The 17,370-nt window shown below is 45.2% G+C and overlaps 1 protein-coding gene across 11 annotated transcripts in view; it reads right to left on the bottom strand.

Moving 5' to 3' along the window:
- Positions 1–17,370, bottom strand: part of nav3 (neuron navigator 3) — a 128,743-nt gene that overhangs the window by 99,432 nt on the left and 11,941 nt on the right. For 9 of the 11 annotated variants that reach the window (XM_029160316.3, XM_029160317.3, XM_029160318.3 and 6 more), the window contains exon 1: positions 15,295–15,759. The exons of 1 other annotated variant lie outside the window; for it this stretch is intronic. In XM_029160316.3, coding sequence (XP_029016149.1) covers positions 15,295–15,537 — 243 coding nt within the window. In that variant the 5' untranslated portion in view covers positions 15,538–15,759. Of the gene's footprint in view, positions 1–15,294; positions 15,760–17,370 lie in introns of those variants that run through there. One more of the 11 variants, XM_029160325.3, reaches the window with a different exon arrangement.

Below are 17,370 nucleotides of genomic sequence, written 5' to 3'. Positions count from 1 at the left end.
TGCAACCATCCGGCGACAAAGAGAATTGTGTAACAGGCTGATTAATGAAGCAGAATTCTCAGAATTTTCCAGTGTGTTTTTACGCCTGATCGCTCCACTGGCACAAGTCAACCGCGAAACAGCATTTCTAGCTAGAGGTAATCGATGAACCGATGACTCGGTCACAGTGAAGAGACAAGAAAGGAGAAAAAACATGAAAGTACAGGTGTCTGTAAAAGACGTCTTAAACGTTTGGCCTCTGTCAGAATCACTTTGCTCTCCCAAAAGTGAGGGGAATGAAAAGAGGACAACTTGTCTTGCCGGCATTTGTACAGGAATGTTTGAAAAGCAATTCTGGCTGGCTAGTAGTTTATAATGATTCCTCTAGAGGAAATGATTCCTCTATAGCTGCAGTTTAACTAGACCTTTTACCCCTTTCACCCCATGTACCTCAGGACACCACAAGGATTGAACGACCGGTCTCATTGTGGGTGCAGTGACAGCAGAACACTGATAAACAAGACAAAACAGGCAAACACAATTACTGTAGCGTGCCACAAAGATGTGTCTGTATGTCTGTGTAGCTGACAAAAGGAATAATGTCCTCGGAGCAAAATGGAGAAATGTGTGCAAAAATCTGCCAGTTTTCTCTGTTTTCTTCCTTCACAGGAAATACAGCAAGTAATGTAAGCGTAAGCATGTTGGTTACACATCATTAAACACTGTATCATGTTACACTAATGCTCCGAGACTAATCTCCTTTCCTCAGCGTCACTGATAAGTTCCCTCCACTGTATCTCTCATCTCGACATGCACGTCCGATCCCTCTCTCGTTACAATACTGAAGCCTTAATAAAGGCGGTTCTTCTGCTCCCAACTAGGCTCGGCTAATTGAATCCATAGCCGATAGTCATCTAGTGAGCGTGTCAGTAGATTAGTAGGGCCCGTCGCTGTAGTAACGCAGGAGGACAGCGGAAGGTGCTTTATTGGAGGGGGGGTGTTCTTGTTTCCAAGTGACTCTGACGCTCCATCGCTCAATATCAGCCTAATAATGTTTCCTTCCTGAGATCTTTGTTCAACTCCCTGTTGGCATCAAACAGGAAGCGAGACCTGAAGCAGCGACTCATGAGCCAGGTCATTTTTAGCTTGGACTTGAACTTTTAATTGGGTACAAAAACAACCAGTTTTGCTCGTCTGTGTGAAGCTTTCATACGGATGTTGTTTCCCGTTCCAGCGCACATACAGTAAGCATCCACTTCTCTGCAGTGGCTTCTGGCAGCTTCTCTTTTGCCAAAGACATTGAAAACGTGGCAACGGTGCCTTTGACGCACAATTATGTGGCCCGCTGAGATCAGCACTGTAAAGATCGGGCCACTGCGGTGACACGCAACACGACCGCTCCTGAAGGTCTCCGATCTAAAGCCGGGGCGGCTGCCTGGAGCGTCGCCATCCACTGACCAGAACAACAACGTGCGGTCGGAGGGACTGTCGGCATGAACGCTTCTATATAGGGAAAATTGCTTCTCAAATCCGCCTCTATTACAAAACATGTTCACTGTATGTCTAAGAAAATTGGTGTTAATGCATTTAATTGTTGTGCAATCTTGAAGACAAGGACACTAATGGCAAAGTGGAACAATGTAGTAAATCATGTTACAGACCAACTGTGTAAGGATTTTTCTTCTTCTTCCTTTTTTTCTTTACTTTCACTAGAATAAAAAGGACTCGCATCACTAACACACTGATCTTTGCCAGTCCATTCCCCACGTTTCCTTTCTCATGAACTCCGACAGTGTCAACCATTGCCTCTCCCCGGAGCCTCCCCCTCCTCCTCTTCCTTGTGAAAAATTGGCTTTTGCATGAACAGTTGCAACACAGCAAACTGTGCTGACCAAACCAGTCCCTCCTGGAATTAATCTCAGCACTAGTGAGACGCCGATGCTGAAAGCCTACCTTGGGAATGTGCTTAACGGCCGAATCTGGAGGCCTGACGGGGATGTGCTCCATGCAAAGGATACTGTATCTGGCTGATTTGTAGCCTTTAAGCCACAAGGAGCTTTTAACGCAACCTCTTCAAAGCATGTGACACTGATACTCGCTCTGTGCTTATTTCCTTCTGTTAATGTCCAAAAAAGCATGCTGCGTTGTTTTATTGTAAAAGCGTGTGCCGCATGTGCTTTCAGTGAATCATCTTTTAAACAAAACAACCCTAACCAGGTATAAGCAGGTGCTGTACTGTGTCCGGTTTGGCCAGCACTGAGCTGGATGCAAGCCTGTGCAAACCTACGAAAAGGCAACAGTACGTGAGGCGATTTGAAGAGAGACACGAGTTGGAGCGGATCCAAACAGGTGCTGCTACTGCCGGCAGCCCAGCGGAAGGTTGTACATTGCCGTACTGCAGGTGAGGTGAGGCAGGCGTGTGTGTGTGTGTGTGTGTGTGTGTGTGTGTGTGTGTGTGTGTGTGTGTGTGTGTGTGTGTGTGTGTGTGTGTGTGTGTGTGTGTCTACTGGGGGGGTGGGGGTTATTGGTTATTGTATTATCTTATCCTCCTGGGAGCTGGCCCTCATCTTCTGCTTCCTGCTGGGGGGGGGGGGGGGGGGGGGGGGGGGTCCAGAGTTACAAAGATAAATGTGGCCTACTAACAATAACAATTGGATGAAATGTAATGGAAGAAAAAGATCGAAATACAAAAATCAGCTACTGTCTAGGTTGGAGGCAAAAGCCTGACTCAGTCATGAATCGGTGTAGTTTATTGCCAGCATCATTTCTGTTTCCTCTGTATTTACATGAGCCACATGGAGCCGGTGTTTTGACAGCTGCTACTGTTTGTTGACAGAGATGGCAGTGACATGCACGAGGAATTCCCATCTGGAGTCAAATCGGGCAGTTGCAGCAACATTCTGCAACACCTGATACTCGGCAGCTCTGTGTAAGCAAGCGAGGTTTGAGCTACGGTACTGTAAACGCTGGCATCAGGATGGTAACGTGACAATGCTGGATGTTTTCTTTGATGACATCACTTTTGCTGGATCATAGGGGCTTTGAGAGCACCGCTACACATAAATATAAAGTCGGGACGGTATAAAGACGGCCAGGACACAGACCGCACAGCGCCTGCAGACGTGGGCAAGTATGGATAAGTCAGGTATTGCTGAAGCAACGCGCAGGTGGGATTCTGAGGAACCCGAGCAGAAGACTCCAAACTCTTCCCAGAAACACACACACATACATGCAAGCAGTCCTACTCCGGCCTTTGATGTTTAACAGGGTTCCGTCGCTGTCAGCAGACTCGGACCCCAACAATGACTCCAAGTGCCTGCATTGTCTTTGAGGTGTATCTTATTTTGTCTGCGAGCGCAGCACATGGCCCCCTTGTGACACGCGTACAATCAGACACCATCGCCTTTGTAGAATATCTCATTTCGCCTGTTAGCACATGGATGGCTTCAGCTGTTGCATTTGCCTTAGTAACATATCCTATTTCTTGTCTTAGGTCTCATACACACACACACACACACACACACACACACACACACACACACACACACACACACACACACACACACACACACACACACACACACACACACACACACACACACCGGAGACTCTTGACAGAAAATGAAAAAAGACTTTTTTTTAAGGGTTTGGGACCATCTGCCTGTAAACGTAGGTAGCATCACAGTGTCACTTCAAACACATGCATTAGGCAGCTCTCTTCTTTCTTTTTTAACTAAACTGTGCAGAACTTTAACAACTGCATAATTAAAACATAAAATTATACCTCCTGTTGCCCTCCTCAGACATAAGAGTATGTAGAATATTATCTTTGAGCCATATCTGACGTAAGAAGATGAACCGATACAGGTCACTTCTAGGAGTGTCTACTTCTCGTTCTCCGTCAGCCAGATGAGGTCCTCTCCACAGGGAAGTTATTCCCTTCACGCGTGCCAAAAACAGTCAACCACCACTAAAGCCGCCCACAGGCACCCACTTGATATTAACTGTTCAAAGGATTAACCTTACAGAAGAGCAAATAAACAACCCCCAGTTTCACTTCCTTAAATCATTACCACTGATAAAGCAACTTAAACTAAGACAAGGGCTTCAGATTACCTATTTTACTGTAATTGTACCTTCTTCCCTCGTAGAGGGGGAATTGTTGTCATAAAGATAGTGCTGGCCAGAACCTTTGGCCAAGAACAGAGACAAACAGTTAGACAACCAGTAGTTGATGAATACCTATGTTAGTTTAACTTGGATGAAGTCTTAAGGGGTGGGCTGATCAGAATGTAAATGCTAGATTTGATTATACTGTACCATGATACTTATTATAATCACAATTACAGTATACTGTAAGCAGATGAAAGTTGTACTGTAGCAGGGAACCTGTACTACACTTAAATGACTTGTTTGGATCATAACTACAGTTATTGTCGTCTGTAGCCAGGTTTTTAAAGTCAAATCTGGGACTCTTGGTCTCTGCAGCGATAATGAATGTGTGATTGCTTTGCTGCTTGCACATAAAGTCACACCGCTTGTTTTTGTGTGTGAATATTAACACTACTCACAGGCAAATGTTTTATTGCACTATAACCCCTTTTTTATCCTCCATCTGCTCTCATCAACTTGCGTTTTGTCATCTGACTTTATTGAGGTTTTTACGGCCTTGCTTTTTATCGAATCTGACGACTAATGATCCTCGTTCGCGGTTGAACCGATCTGTCAACTTGATCAAAGAAGTGATGTGGGAAGTTCTTTACATGCCAACAATGCGTTAATGGGCAACAAAGCTCTCTTACAGTATATTCCGACCATAAAAACTAAAACAATTACGACTGTGTTTAAATGAGCCTCTCTGAAAAAAAACACAGCCCATCAAGAAACGCAAAGGCAGAGCTGCATCCTGTGTTTCCTCAGACATCGCTTTGCTTTGTGCAATCTTCCCACATTTGCCCATGCAGTACATGTCCTCCCAAAATATTCCAATTTAAATGACACAAATCAAAGTGAAACAGTCCAATGAAGAACTCTGCAGCCTGATGTACTGTATGAGCGATGCTGTAGGCGCTTGTACGCTTTATGATATGTGCTCAGTCAACTGTTGCTGTTTATTATGCTGCTATGAAACTGTCTCCAAGTGCTGCACTGTGTAAAATGTGCCTCTGTCTGAAACCTGAAGTGGTGAAGAGTAAGGGCGCGTCCAAACACTGCACTGTCCCCGTCCGGTCCGGAGGAAACTTCCAGTGACCTTACAGCGTTGGCAGAACCAGAGCAGGAGTGCCGAGCATGAAGTAAACAACAAAACAATTGATTTTCCCCTCTTCATGTGCAGCATCTCACTGTCGCGTCCTATTTGAGCCTGTGTAATCGATAGGAGAGGATCTCGGAAATTCTGACGCCCTGTAATGAATAACACAGAGAAGGAGCCCAGGAAAGTTTCTCCACCCCAACTTTCCTCAAATCGCTTGTCAACGCCTGCAAAGGCCACCATTATTTATTACATGTTTATATTAATAAATGTAGCCTAATTCCAAACTCAGTTTAGTCAAGCCAGCAAGTGTTTCCTAAATATCCCTGGAATAAAGTGCTTTTCTTTTTCATTTAAAGGAATTCCTGCAGATGTCTGTTTTTTCCCTGCTCGTTTACATCAAGAAGCTGTAATTATGAGCTCCTGGCTAAATATTTCCAGTGTCTGTCTCCAACAGGGACACAAACCAGAGAGAGTCCTCTGAGCAACTGAAGCAGGGATAATGGATGAGTCAGTGGCGGTCCTGGGTCAGTGTGAAAGACAGCCAAACGGACGACTTCCAGATAATCCGTGCTATGTTTGCAACGCTGCGCCACTTGGGGTTCTCCCGGCAGCTGACTGATGTAAGCATCCCCCGTCAGCTGACCCCGGCCTGTCACAGCAGAGGGCAGGCGACCACCCCTGAGCTGTTTTGAGAGAATGTGAGAGCAAAGACGTTGTTACACCACAAACAGTGGCTTTTGGACACTAAAGGAAATAAATGTAGAATTTTTAAAATTTGATTCAGAGAGTTGCTAGGCCACTGAAGAGCACTTTCTGCAAGAGGTCTAGTGCCTTGCTCAAAGAAAGGTGTACTGGACAGATTTGAGAGCTCTCTTATTTGAATTCTCTAGCCCCACTTAAAGCCACAGTACGTCCGTGACACATGAATTGGCTTTTCCTCCTGGGCCTGAGTGAGTGTGTGAACAGACTGACTGTGGAAAGTGTGTGCGTGTGACTGAGGAGCAGTGGAAAGCGAAGGTGGAGTGGAGGACAAATAGGAAGCGAATCGAAAGCCTGAGCTGAGCAGACGTGACATGAGAGGGGTATCCTTCCACATGTCACAGCCCATCAATGAATGTATTTAAACAGACCTTTCCTATAATTGTTGACCCCTGCCACTCGGTCGACCGCCACCAGCTCGCGTTGAAACGACCGCAGGGCCTTCAGGTTGGACGGCAGCTCTCGACCGGGGCTCTGCCGCCACATCCAAGGCAAACACACTCACAGCCGCTACGTAAAGCCGGCTGCCATTGCATCTCCGAGTTTTAAGGACAGTGGTGGAAAAAGTACCCATATTGCCCTCCTAACACAATCCCCCCCCACCCCACCTCTTGATAAACTGACTGTCTGCTGACAAAATGACTCATTTAAGCTAAAGTGCCTCTTTTTACTTCTATCAGTGCACGTCTCTTAGCAGTAACAACAGCTTCAATAATGTTGAAGCGAAATAAAAATGAAAGATGCTTCAATACATCCGAATAAATGTTTTCTAAAAACCAGACCAGGATAAGGATCAGGCAGGGCAGGACGTTTCAGGACACACAAGCCCTTTTCTCTGGAGCACCTGTGAAAATGACATTGAACAGGATAATCTTCAGATCTGTCTCAGTTTTTGGACTAAGGCTTTCGAAGTATACTTGCGGTTCCAGCGGACACTCGGAGTATACATGTGTATACATGGCTAATATGCAGCAAGCTGGTCATTATATACCGCTGTGACCACTTGCACTTTGTGGTTTTGTGGGGATGAATATTATGACAAGAAATGACTGTAGCTACCGAGTGAATCACTGGTCATGATTTTTATTTATAATTTTAATTGACATCAGAAAGTGACTTACCACTATAAAATACTGTGGCAAAGCATAGAAGGATGCAAATCATTATAATCAGGCCTTTGGCAAGTCTTTTTTCAGACTTTGATTGCATAACCTACAGACACACACACATGCTTGCTCTGAACTACTGGGCTGTAAAATCTGTTAGGAAGGTGGTGTTGAGCATGCTAAGCTGTAAAAAAAAAAAAAAAAACGTCCACATGCTGCGTACGGCAAGCTCAAAGGAACCCTCCCAAAATGATGTTGAAGAGGGATAAAGAGTAAACAGCTCGGCTGTTAAAAGTGTTATGGCGCCAAGTGCTACTCTGGAGAGGAGGGCTGGGAAAATGAAGCTCTCACACTCATGAAATGCTTAAATACACACACACACACACACACACACACACACACACACACACACACACACACACACACACACACACACACACACACACACACACACACACACACACACACAAAAGGGCAAATACAGGCTTTGATTACACGTGCAGAATTCACAAGTTTACAGAGTTGTGTCAGTGATGTTCCGGGATTTGGTGTAACTCAAATTAAAAAGTGTCCAAATATCTTTAAAGGGTTTGAGAATGATGGATCCCTACACTATGCAGTTAGTTTCAGTTACTGTATGTATAAATGTATCATCATACTATTCTTAACTACTGTACATCCTAATGACCATTATTTTTAAAGCTAATATAGCTGCATCTGGTGGCAGGTTACAAAATCATACTCTTTGGAGACTCATACTCGTCTTTTTCACACTCCAGTTGTTCCTTCACTGAACCTTCTCCCTCTCCTCACCCACTGTGGTCTGAGCTATTCTATAACACATACTGTATATGTTTGCTGCATGTGCTAGAGAATCCTTAGCCTCTAAATGCTGTAACTTAAGCTTCCTTCTGCAAGACTAATGGCCCCTGTCAAGCTCCTGGAAATTAATATCAGCCAGCGCCATTCTGACGACAGCAAGGGAAGCGGGGCCAGTGTTTGCTGGTCCTTCTACTCCCATAAACCTACTTATGCTCAAGAAATGTCTATACACTTAACTCTCCAAGGGGAGATAGATGAATTGCCAGGTGGGGGGAATTTGCGATCGAGTCGTCATTGTGCATGTTACTGTGCTCAGCCCACACTCAAAAGCAGATACAGATAGCAATTAAGCTTGAATTGCCTGCATCTGTGTTCAGTCCTTCAGCAAGTAAACACCTACCATCCATCCATCCATTTTCCAAGAGAAGAGAACCCACGCAAACACGGGGGTTTGTATTTTGCAAACACCAGGCACCAGGGCCGCCTCCAGGAATCAAACCCAGAACCTTCTTGCTGTGAGGCGACGGTGCTACCCACCGCACCACCATGCTGCCCTGAACGCCTACAGTACCATTCTTGTCATTTAGGTTCTACTTTGCAAAACATGGCTTCTCCAACCTTGACTGCACCAGCTTCGGAATCATTCCATTCAATAATCGCTAAGCTTTTCAAAATAAGTGTATTTTAAAATTGTTGGTATCTTCAGACGCTCAAAACTGCTAAATGTAATAGAGAGTCACTATGAAAAAAGTGCACAAAAAAGAAAAAAAAAATCATCAGGCGCTTTGTAAAAAGGCTTCAGGTCAAACTGTGAATACATTACATGTGCTGTAGTGAGCATATTACAGTACAAAAGCCAGTTGATACCTTGAAGGGCAGCTGACTTTGGCTCTGACGACACGCCCCTTTCTCATCATAAAGGGATTATTAGAGAGAAGTGTTTAACATGTATTTCTTATGAGGTGGGTAAGGCAATCGCAGATTAGCTGACCTTGTACTGAGCATGGCAATGCCACTCTCCTCACTGGAGACTTACACTGTGAGAAACCATACTCTCTCACCAGACAGTGAGCTGTGTTGGCCGTGAGGGGAAAAAAAGATTAAAACAAAAAAGAACAGGTAGGGCAGAATTAAGACTTCTAGAGATGCTGTCAAGGGCCAGTGGTTCATGTTCAACACTCATTAATGGCAGAGTTAACACACTTTATGGGCAAACTTAATACAGTGTAACTGGTGCGGCAATAAGGCTAATGTCAGGCAGAAAATTGCCTTTTAAGTCTTCTGCCGCTTTGTGGGAAAGAGACCCACCTGCAAAAGAAGGGCAATATGGGGGCAAACAGCAGGCCAGGAGAACGACATACTGTACTACGATATGCCACAGTGCGTAATGGCCTGTCCAAAAACTGGAAGGGTCACGACTGACTGAGGCTGCCTAAACCTGCAGGGCTTTCTGCAACTGTCAGCATCTAAATGCTTTTGAGCAAAGGTCAATGCTTGGATCCCACGGTGGCTACCTTTGTCTATGCGTGCCGTTCTTGTTCCATAAGGCCATATGAATATAATATTTCAATAAAAGCCTTAATGAAAAGTCACACAGAGAAATTACTACATGTCTCAATTGCAAAAAAAAAAAGTGGTGCATGGGTAACGATGAGTCCAAATGTGGGGGCTAACCGCTCCATACCCTCCAAAAAACTAAAACTAAATAAACATGTGCGCTCGCTTAGTTAAGTGGTCTATAAAAGCTTGAGCCAAAGGGAGTGTACAGCAACAAACCGCCACCCAGTATCCCACTAGAACCGACCTCTTAGCATGTGCATCTGAACACTGATTTGCGTCTTCTGTTTCTTTGCCACAACCATCCCAGGGCAGTCCCTTAAACGTAACCCGAGGTGGAATTATTGATGCCATTTTTTCAGCAGCTTTCAGGAAAAAAAAAAGCAGGAAAAATGTGCTGGAAGATGAGTGTCTCGTCTTTAATAGCACTTTCCACACGGGGCCTAAAATCCAAAGGCTTCAAGTTTTTGAACAGGCCTGACATATCACTATTCTCAACGATGAGGACACCACTGACGTCATGTAGTTTCAAAAAATAAAAACAGTGTTTATTTCTATTTCTGAACATGTCAAGTAGTAAGTATAACACCACAGCGACCTTACATCTGTCTCACAAAACCTTTGTTTGTCTAAAAACAGGGGACACAGGATAACTGGTGTAAGCATATTTGTGCCTGACATCTATCGGAGCGACTGTTGTGGCTTTGCCAAATGATGGCTGCCAAAGTGGGAGCGAGGAGTAGAGAATGTGACCTATATGATCATTACAGGAAAAGGTTATCAGTGACAGCTGGTGAGACAGAGCTGGGCCAGGTGTGGTTAATTAACTCCGTCCTGCTGCTTTTCTCATTATATATATTTTATTAATATAACACGGAGTAAAAGGAAGAGCGGTAGAGAGAGGTAGAAAAAATAAAAAAGGCTTTGACGCTAAAAAGCGATGGAAAGAGAATAACGACAGAAGAGGCTTGGGGGTGGCGGTGGGGGGAGCGGAGGGGTAAAGGTCAGAGGAAAATACCAGTAAGTGAGTCGCAGGGAGTGGAATAAGGGTAAGGAGAGACAGACAAACGAGGCCAGGACTCTAGGAGGAATGCTGGGAATGGGAGAGAGAGCAGAAAAGACAGTGACAGGAGACGAAGGGGGGGGGGGATGAAAAGAAAGAAGATGAAGGGAGAATAGAGAAGAGGAGAGAAGAGGGTATTAAGAAAACATGGCTGACAGACGGCTGAAAGGAGACAAATGAGGGGAATGTGAGTCGACTACACTCACGCCTCCCTGGATCCTAAACGTGTGTTTATGTAGGTGTATATGTCTCACTCTACTGACCTCACAGTGACCCGCGGTGCAGGTTACTGTACTGTAGCATACATCAAATTGGTTCGGCTGCACTTCAAACACCCCGCTAACCATTCCCCACAGCATCAGATGCAGCGAAGCACACAACATGTAAGAGTTAAACATGTTTCATCTTTTATGGCCCTAAACAACACAAAAGCCAATCTTTGGACTAGCTGGAGGCCTGGAGCGTGCGTTTGTATGCGCCACGCCTGCCTCTGCATGACAGCAGGGTTCCTCTCGTTCCCGCGCGTACACATGCTCACACTTTTTCTTCTTTTCTTTTCGCCTGTGTCTAATCAGTGCCACGATGCCTGGCTGTACACACGAAACATCAGTTTAAGCATCAGAGAGGGAGCTGGGGATATGATAAGATACTAACATGGCAGTGGGACACTGTTTCCCTTTAATCTTTTTTTTTTTGTTCAATTATCTTACAAAGGCACCGAATATCTTTATTGTCTATTTCAGTGAAATGTCATAACGGTTGATCTTTTCATTTATATGAGGGAAACCTGGCAAAAACAAGCAGGTATTTGCTAATTCAACAGTTCTTTTCAATAAGAATTCTTATTTCTTCCACACATACAGTACTGTAGGTTTCTCAACGTAATTTATGTTCTTCAGCAGAGACCTTTGTGTTCGGGAACAAGTGTAGTTTCTGCACTTCCAGCTGGGTTTTTTTGTTTCTAACCAGTGTGACTGTACTGTAAACACCAGCCACCCTGTGTGTTCGCTCTCCAACGTTCCAACGCCACGGCCGACGGCAGACTCCCCATCGCACGCAGAGGCAATGAAACACTTTGAGTGAAACAAATAGGTGCAAGGGGCAGGAGGCCACAAGCCAACTGGAAAGCAAAACATCGCATGTAGTCATTACCTGCAGCACATGTACAGTCTCTAACTTGGGTGGCATCTGTCAACCTATTATTCCTTATCACAGCCTGGTTGTGACCTTCAACTACAGTACTAGAAAAAACTGCTGCGTAATAAGCTGCGACAACATTTGATTCTACTAAAAACTGGGACCAATATGCATGTAGTTCTCAAGTTCATTGACAATGCTCATTAACTGTCACACCGTCCTTACAGCGAACACTTCCAGATATGGAGACGAACAGCAAGGCAGACCACCCATGACCAGGACGTGTTCAGAAACACCTTCCACAGTCTGTTCTATTCATCTCCCGTCCCTCTCCTGGAACAAATCAACCCCTCCCCACCCCCCTATCACCTCTGTCTCACTCCTCGTGTTCCCTGTGTTGTTTTAGCAGCGTGAGACCCACGAGAGGGCGAAGTACGAATGCCAGAAAGCCTGATGCCACCAATGTGCTGTATGCCCATATACTGTACGCGTCACTTCTTAAAGAGAAACATATTTCATTCACACACACATCACTCAAAATCCAACATTGGTTCATTAAGCAAGAATATAACTGACCACTAACCACCTATGTTGTTACTCAGAGCGACATCAAACCAGCGCAAGAGCTGTGTCAATCCAGCGACAGCAGCAGCAGCAGCAACAACAACAACAACGCATCCTAATTATTCCCCTCAGCCCTTGTCGCACACGCCACATGCAGTCGCCGCAGAGAGACGGGATCAACAGGATGTGTTGTTGTTTTTCAAAGTGGCCGAGCGTGCCTGGCACTCGTCTGCACTTCCGGCAAACACTTATACACGAGGAACAACATTCCAGGATATCTGCTCCGTGACATCATGGATAGTGTGCTCTGGGGCAGATAAAGTCAACTATATTGAGTTTATAGTATGGAAGATTTTGTATTTATCCTGCTCCCAATAATTGTACTTACAGCACTTAATTGCTAAAGGCTGTACAGCCACAGTATGTAGCCATTATACTGTTCATACAAGCTGTTTGCAGTACCTTTAAAGGAAAGGTGCAACCTGAGTTTCCCAACTAATTTACAGTCATTTACAGTTTTTTTTTTCCAGAACAAAAACTACAGGCAAGTCACAATAAAAGGCTGGCCTGTTCAAATAAACTAATTAGTGAGCTGAACAAAACGTCAGATCTGCTGGACCCTGTTAGCTTAGCACCTAAATACTGTATCTGGAATGTGAATGCAACACAGGTTATTAAATAAATCTGGTTCAATCAGAGGAGACAGGCCACTGCACATGAGGGCCATGGAACATAAGGGAATGGATGGATGCGTGTAACTTGAGATAAACCTGTTATCCGAGCATGAATAGCGATGAAACTAATCAGCATCATTTGTTCAGCCATGCTGCAGGTTTAATGACAGCTGTGGTGCAGTTTTCAAGAAACAGCCCAGGAACAAACTCCCATGTGATTTGGACGGATGTGAAAAGTCTGAACACGCGAATTGATCCTCAATTGGCTGCGGCGCCGAAGTCCGGTTGACTCCGAGGAGCTCTTCATTCCAGCCCGTCACTCCTGCGGAGCTGAAGGCGGTGACTGATGGGAGCTGTCAGTGCAGGGAGTGCAGCAGGAAGAGTGAGTGTCTCGCCTAGTTCTCATCTCCGTCGCAGTGGGGGGAGCGGGAGCCTCTGACAGCCCGGTATCATGAATGGATTAGGAAGAGAGGCCTCTGAAGGGGTGCAGGTGTTGCACAACACCACTAATGCATTTCACGGCGTAAACAGATGCAGGTAAGAACACCGGTCTGAAGTAAAGGCGAACAAAGATCATCACAAGAGGTGCTTTCAGCTCCACATTGTACAGTAAGTAACACTACACAAGCCTGACTTCTATGAAACCAGACTTACAGTACTGTAGTGTATTATATAGTGGGATTATCTATTGTGCAACACATTCAGAGACTAAGCACAACTTGTGTCCAAAATGAATCTTGTTTATGCTGCTTAATTGCGTTCTTTGCACACCCGTCCTCTTGCATGAGTTACCTAGTAAGAGGTTACACATCGTCCAGTACAGTACAAGGCGTCTGAATCCAAACACAGCAGAGGGCCTCTAGCTCCGGGCTGAGCTGCAGATCAGATTTGTTTTACTGGAAGCTTTGGCGCAGGATCCGCTCAGAATTACTTCCTCGTTATCTTTGCACCAAAACAACATCAGGCCTGCTGTCTTCTGCAAACCCCAAAACTCTTCAGCTCAAGGAATGTGCAATGTGGCTGATTCTTGCATGTCTATCATACAGCGTACAGTTAAAGTACATGTACTATCTCTTACTATCTCGTTCAAATACTAATAAAAAACACAACACGCTTCAAGATGTAGGTGACCCTGGGAAAACAAGCCAACACTTGCTGCCACTATTGTATGTACAGCCATGGAGCAATGCACGGTGTGCAGTTTTTACCCCACCTTTTTTCCCTTTATACCCCTTAAAGTGAAGCTCTTAGGGAACTACACAGCAAAATTAGACAGGCTAATTACCCCCCCTTCATACCACCCTTTCCTCACCCACACTGACAAGCTGGGGCAGGCAAGACATTTCTATTCCTAAAGAACAGGGAAATGAGAGCATGGCTTAACCACCATCAGAGTCAAACTGTAGCTGCATCATTCAGCTGTTACAAAAGCCTTTAAATGGTTGTGGTCACAAGCTAAACATCAAGCTGCTGTTGCCAGATCAGAGGCAGGTTTTGGATGAAATACACTGGCCCTCCCCAGCACCACACACACACACACACACACACACACACACACACACACACACACACACACACACACACACACACACACACACACACACACACACACAGAGTCACCCTGCAGGCGACCGAGGAGCAGACAAGCTGGGAGGATTTACAGGCAGGAGAACATTGACCTGGGCTTTGATGTCCGCTGCCTGCGTTTCCTCCAGGTCATGAGGAAAAGCGGCGGCTTTGTTCAGTGTGAGGAAAGTGAAACTTTCTGGACTGTGGAATCTTTTTTTGTCTGCTTTTATAATGGTTAAAAGCATCACAGGTGGGGGGGAAGAGAGCAGGAGGGGGATCAACCGGTTTAGTTTGTGCTCTGGAACTGGGACTGGCACAGGGAACTATTGGCGGGTACATTTGAAAACTCCTTTCTCCTTGGGAAACAACCCCAACCCCACCTCCTCTGTTCTGGCCTGAGCAACGTGACCCGAACATTATTCCAAATGGCAAAAAGCTTATCGTAGAGTACAAAGTTTTGTAAAGTGAAGGATAATCTGTGCATCCTGACTGAAAGGAGCTGCAGGTTTCTGTAATCTTACTTACTTACTTACTTAATATTAATAAAATTTCAACAGACAAAGTCAAAATGCTGGGCACACACACACATATACACGGGTTAGTAAATAATGCAAAGGCTGACTGAGCAAAAGCATGAGGTAATGCAATGCCACATTACTCATCTAATCCAACTTAGGTGATGACTACAGAGCAGCCACATCATGCAGCCCATGACTCATCAGCAGGACAGACACCTGTAGCAAGTCAAGCTGCCACGCCACCTTCGCTAAGACGCGCTATACATGAGACAGTCTGTGCGTCTCCACCAACCTTGCAGATCTTGCTTTCCTCCGTGTCAGCCCTGGCTTTCTCCTCGGGTGTCCTCTCCCGCTGGTACCCGGCTTTGATTGACAGCTGACAGCCCTCTTGCGCCTTTAGCTCCTGCTGCCGGGCCGTGTAGCCCTGCGAGGCGGCCGCCCTGACCGCGCTGGGGATGGGGAGGGCCGTGTGCACCGGCCTGGTGCCCACCGTGGAGGGCTGCCTCAGCTTGGAGGCCACGCCGACCACCGGCATGACACTTTTCAGGCACCAGAGCAATAATGCCACAGGAGTTGGAGAAAAGTTGTAAGCCCTGTGAGGAAAGGGAGACTCCTGCTGTTGTCTAGCAGCTGAACTGAAGGAAAAACTTCAAATATATATATGTATATATATATAAAAAAAGAAGCCAACAGCAATTGGCTCTCAAACTGAGAGGAACGCAACTGCGCTCATTCTGTTGCCTACAGCAAGCAGGACTCAGAAACAGAGAAGTCTCCTTCCTCTCTTTCAATCCCTCCTCCTACTCCTCTGACACTGCTCCCTCCCCTTTCCTCTCTCTCTGTGTCTCTCTCTCTTGCCTTCTCACCACCGGAGTAACATCTACTGTATTCAAGTCGGCCAAAGCAATTGAAGGGGGTGTGAACTCTTTTTTGGAAGGTATAACCACTGTTTTGATGAAACTGTGATTACACAGACGGACCGTGTGCGCCCCCCCAACACGCATGCACGCATATAGCACACACACACAAACACACACAACTGTCAAAACAGCTTCCTTTCAGCGTCCCTCTTTTTTTCTTCTCACACGCTAACGCTGAACTCTGCAAATAGACGCACTCTCTTGGTCTACATCTGGAACTGCCCTTCCTGAAATTGTTAAAATGTGAGAAGGGGGAAAAAAAGTCCTAAGAGTTTACCATAATGATCAAAAAAGTCTAATTGGGAGGAAGAGAAATAGGGTTTCCGGTGAAGACAGCTGGTTTTTGGTGTTGTTTGTTCCTACTGCTAAACTGGTGGCTGAGCTTTCCCTCTGGTTATGACTCTTCCTAACCGGAAGCCACAGACACAGTGTATTGATCATAACAACCTTCAACGACTTTGCAAATTAATGCCAGGTGCCAGAATTTAACGCCATCATACTGTTGATCCCCAATCCCATAACAAAGACAATGTTTTGACCTGAGTATTAACATCACAATGATTTTTTTCGGAGAGTCCATAAATTTTTAAACCACGTGGCATGGTTGAGTCAATTGCTGGCCTTCAGCCGGGCTGCTGAGAAATGAAAAGTTACGGAACATAAACTGGGTCTTGAAAAGCTCACTTATTGTGCTGGATGCACATGAAACAAGTTAACCAGAAACCAAAATGGGACAATTAGATTCTTGCTGATTCACACATTCTTCATATTCATATTCACGTAACAATAGCACCACCTTGATGGAGTTGAGTACAGACAGTGTATAGTACTTTAAATACTCATTGATTGGATTTAGTTTATGGTGCTGTTTCCTTTAGGGTAAAAATCAGACATATACTTTTGTCTTAATTAAGACAAGGTTAGAGATGAAGTTATTAATATGTATATTATGGACAGTTGATGTTGGAGTGTGAAAGTTGAGGTTACAACTACAGTAGTTGCAGTGACGACACAGGAGAAATGCTACAGGACTAAAACTTGGTTTGAGGCAGCTTATCTGTGACAAAATACAGAAGCTGCATCGAAGTGAATTGCTCAACATGACAACCAGCTCTGCGCTTTTTGCTTGTGACCCTTGACCCCGAGATTTTGACTGCAGCCATACTTCGGTGTTACAGCGACTGGCCGCAGGTAAGACTCAGAGACAAAACAGCTCGGACGCCGGAGCAGATATCAAGCAGTGGCATTTTTTACAGGAATATAATGCATTGTTCCCTTAGGGGCTCGCCGCTCCGTGCGACACATGAAGGAGAGAGAAAGTTTTATATGGAAAGACTTCATCTGGCTTCATTTAGAGAGGCGAGAAGATGTGCAGGAGTGAGAGGGGCACAATGGGGTGTCATGGCAGAACCGGAACCTTTTAACACGCTACTATCCAATAAAGGAAG

Source organism: Betta splendens, chromosome 9, assembly GCF_900634795.4.
Source record: "Betta splendens chromosome 9, fBetSpl5.4, whole genome shotgun sequence".
NCBI lineage: Eukaryota > Metazoa > Chordata > Actinopteri > Anabantiformes > Osphronemidae > Betta > Betta splendens.
This window is presented reverse-complemented; position numbering and strand designations above follow the sequence as displayed.